This window comes from Pinus tabuliformis, chromosome 1_2 (genome assembly GCF_031772625.1).
Source record: "Pinus tabuliformis cultivar Carrire ecotype Pingquan chromosome 1_2, CPIR1, whole genome shotgun sequence".
NCBI classification, from domain to species: Eukaryota; Viridiplantae; Streptophyta; class Pinopsida; order Pinales; family Pinaceae; genus Pinus; species Pinus tabuliformis.
This window is the reverse complement of record NC_142298.1, coordinates 584355515-584357057: the sequence shown is the minus strand read 5'-3', so window position 1 is coordinate 584357057 and position 1543 is coordinate 584355515. Positions and strand designations below refer to the sequence as shown.

The 1543-nt window shown below is 44.3% G+C and overlaps 1 protein-coding gene across 1 annotated transcript; it reads right to left on the bottom strand.

Moving 5' to 3' along the window:
- Window positions 1-305: 305 nt before the first annotated feature.
- Window positions 306-845, bottom strand: LOC149206992 (pentatricopeptide repeat-containing protein At2g03880, mitochondrial-like). Its single transcript, XM_089397885.1, has one exon. It carries the CDS (start codon window positions 843-845, stop codon window positions 306-308), a length of 540 nt encoding a protein of 179 aa, XP_089254011.1.
- Window positions 846-1543: the final 698 nt, after the last annotated feature.

Genomic DNA, 1543 nt, shown 5'->3' with positions numbered 1-1543 from the left:
AAGCAAACACATCCAAATAGATGCATCGGGTTTGATTGGCATTTTATTGATAAAGCCTTTTGCTTCATCTAGCTGCCTAGCACAGCTAATCATGTCAACCATGCAGTAGTAGTGCTCCATCGCAGGTATGATGTGATAATAGTCCCTCATGCAATTGAAGTATTGAAGGCCCTCATAAACACTGGCATATGTTTTGGAGTCTGGCTTCATACCCATAAGCCGCATTTTCTTGAAAGCTCCATGGCCTCCTCTGCCTGCCCATTCTGCGCATGCCCTGCAATCAACGCTGTCCAGGATACGACGTCTCATTCACACATTTTGTCAAACAGATAGTGTGCATCATCTATGCTGCCACATTTTGCATACATATCTATGAGGGCATTCGCCACAAATACATCACTCTGCAATCTGCTTCTTCTGATCTCTTCATGAATGTCCAGTGCTTCTTTGATTTCTGCAGAGTCAGTGCAAGCAGGGAGTACGCTGGAGAATGTGAAATTATTGGGTTGGACGCATTCTCGCAACATGAGGAAGAACAACCCTAAAGCCTCGTGGGCTACCCTCTGCCTGGCATAACCCACGATCATCACAGTCCACGAACATACATCACGTTCGGGTATTTGATCAAAAACTCTGTGAGCGTCCGCTAGGTTCCCACATCTGACATAGACGTTGAGGAGAGTGTTGTGTAAATGTGTGGCAACTATAAATCCTCTCCAAGTGATTTGTGCATGGCGCAATTTGCTTTCTGCCAAATTGTTTTTCCAAATGCAAGCCTGCAAGAGAGAGACATAAGTAAAAGAGTTTGCGTGGTCGACCATGGCAGGAGCGTTCACTGGATTCATGGGATTGGCTTCTGTGTGATGTGAAGTTGAATGGCAAGGAGTAGTCTACCCAGGCGAAGGAATTGGTGAGGGACGCGGGTTATTTCCGAATTCAAATTCCATGGTGAATTAACTTCCTGGAATGTCTGTCAGGAATCTGTCAGTCGACGGTGGTGGCGCTGGGCGGAGGAATAGCCGGTGGCCGGAGCCGGAGATTTTTTCGGGCAGCGACGGAAACCGGGCAATTCCTCCGCCTGGGTAGACTACTCCAAAATCAATAACCAAGACTTCTACCAAAATCAGTAACTTAGAAAGTATGGCCACGTGATTACCTGGTCCGTAATAGGCGCCGCTGCCCATGTGTTATTTTCGCCTTTTTTTCTGGTTTTTCAAAGCTGTTAATTCATAATTTGTTTTCGTCCGAGGATGGAATTTGGTTGTATATTGAATTCCTTTTGGATTTTCAAAGGTGTTATCTGTAATTTGTTTTCGTCAAAGAATATAATTTGGTTGTGTATATTGAATGCAATTTTAGTAAAGACCAACAACTCGAGTTTACTCGTCTTTTTTTGCCGACCCAACGCTTCATAAAAGACCTGTACTCTCACAGTGTGACCATTTTTACCTGAAGAAGTATAATCTCACTGTCAAGCAGGAGTGCTCAATCATTTCATGCAGAGGATCACTATCATTCGGAACTATGCAATCACTAATAGTGA

Coding starts and splice junctions, on each gene's coding strand:
- LOC149206992 (XM_089397885.1), bottom strand. CDS start 845: ATGAATCCAGTGAACGCTCCTGCCATGGTCGACCACGCAAACTCTTTT.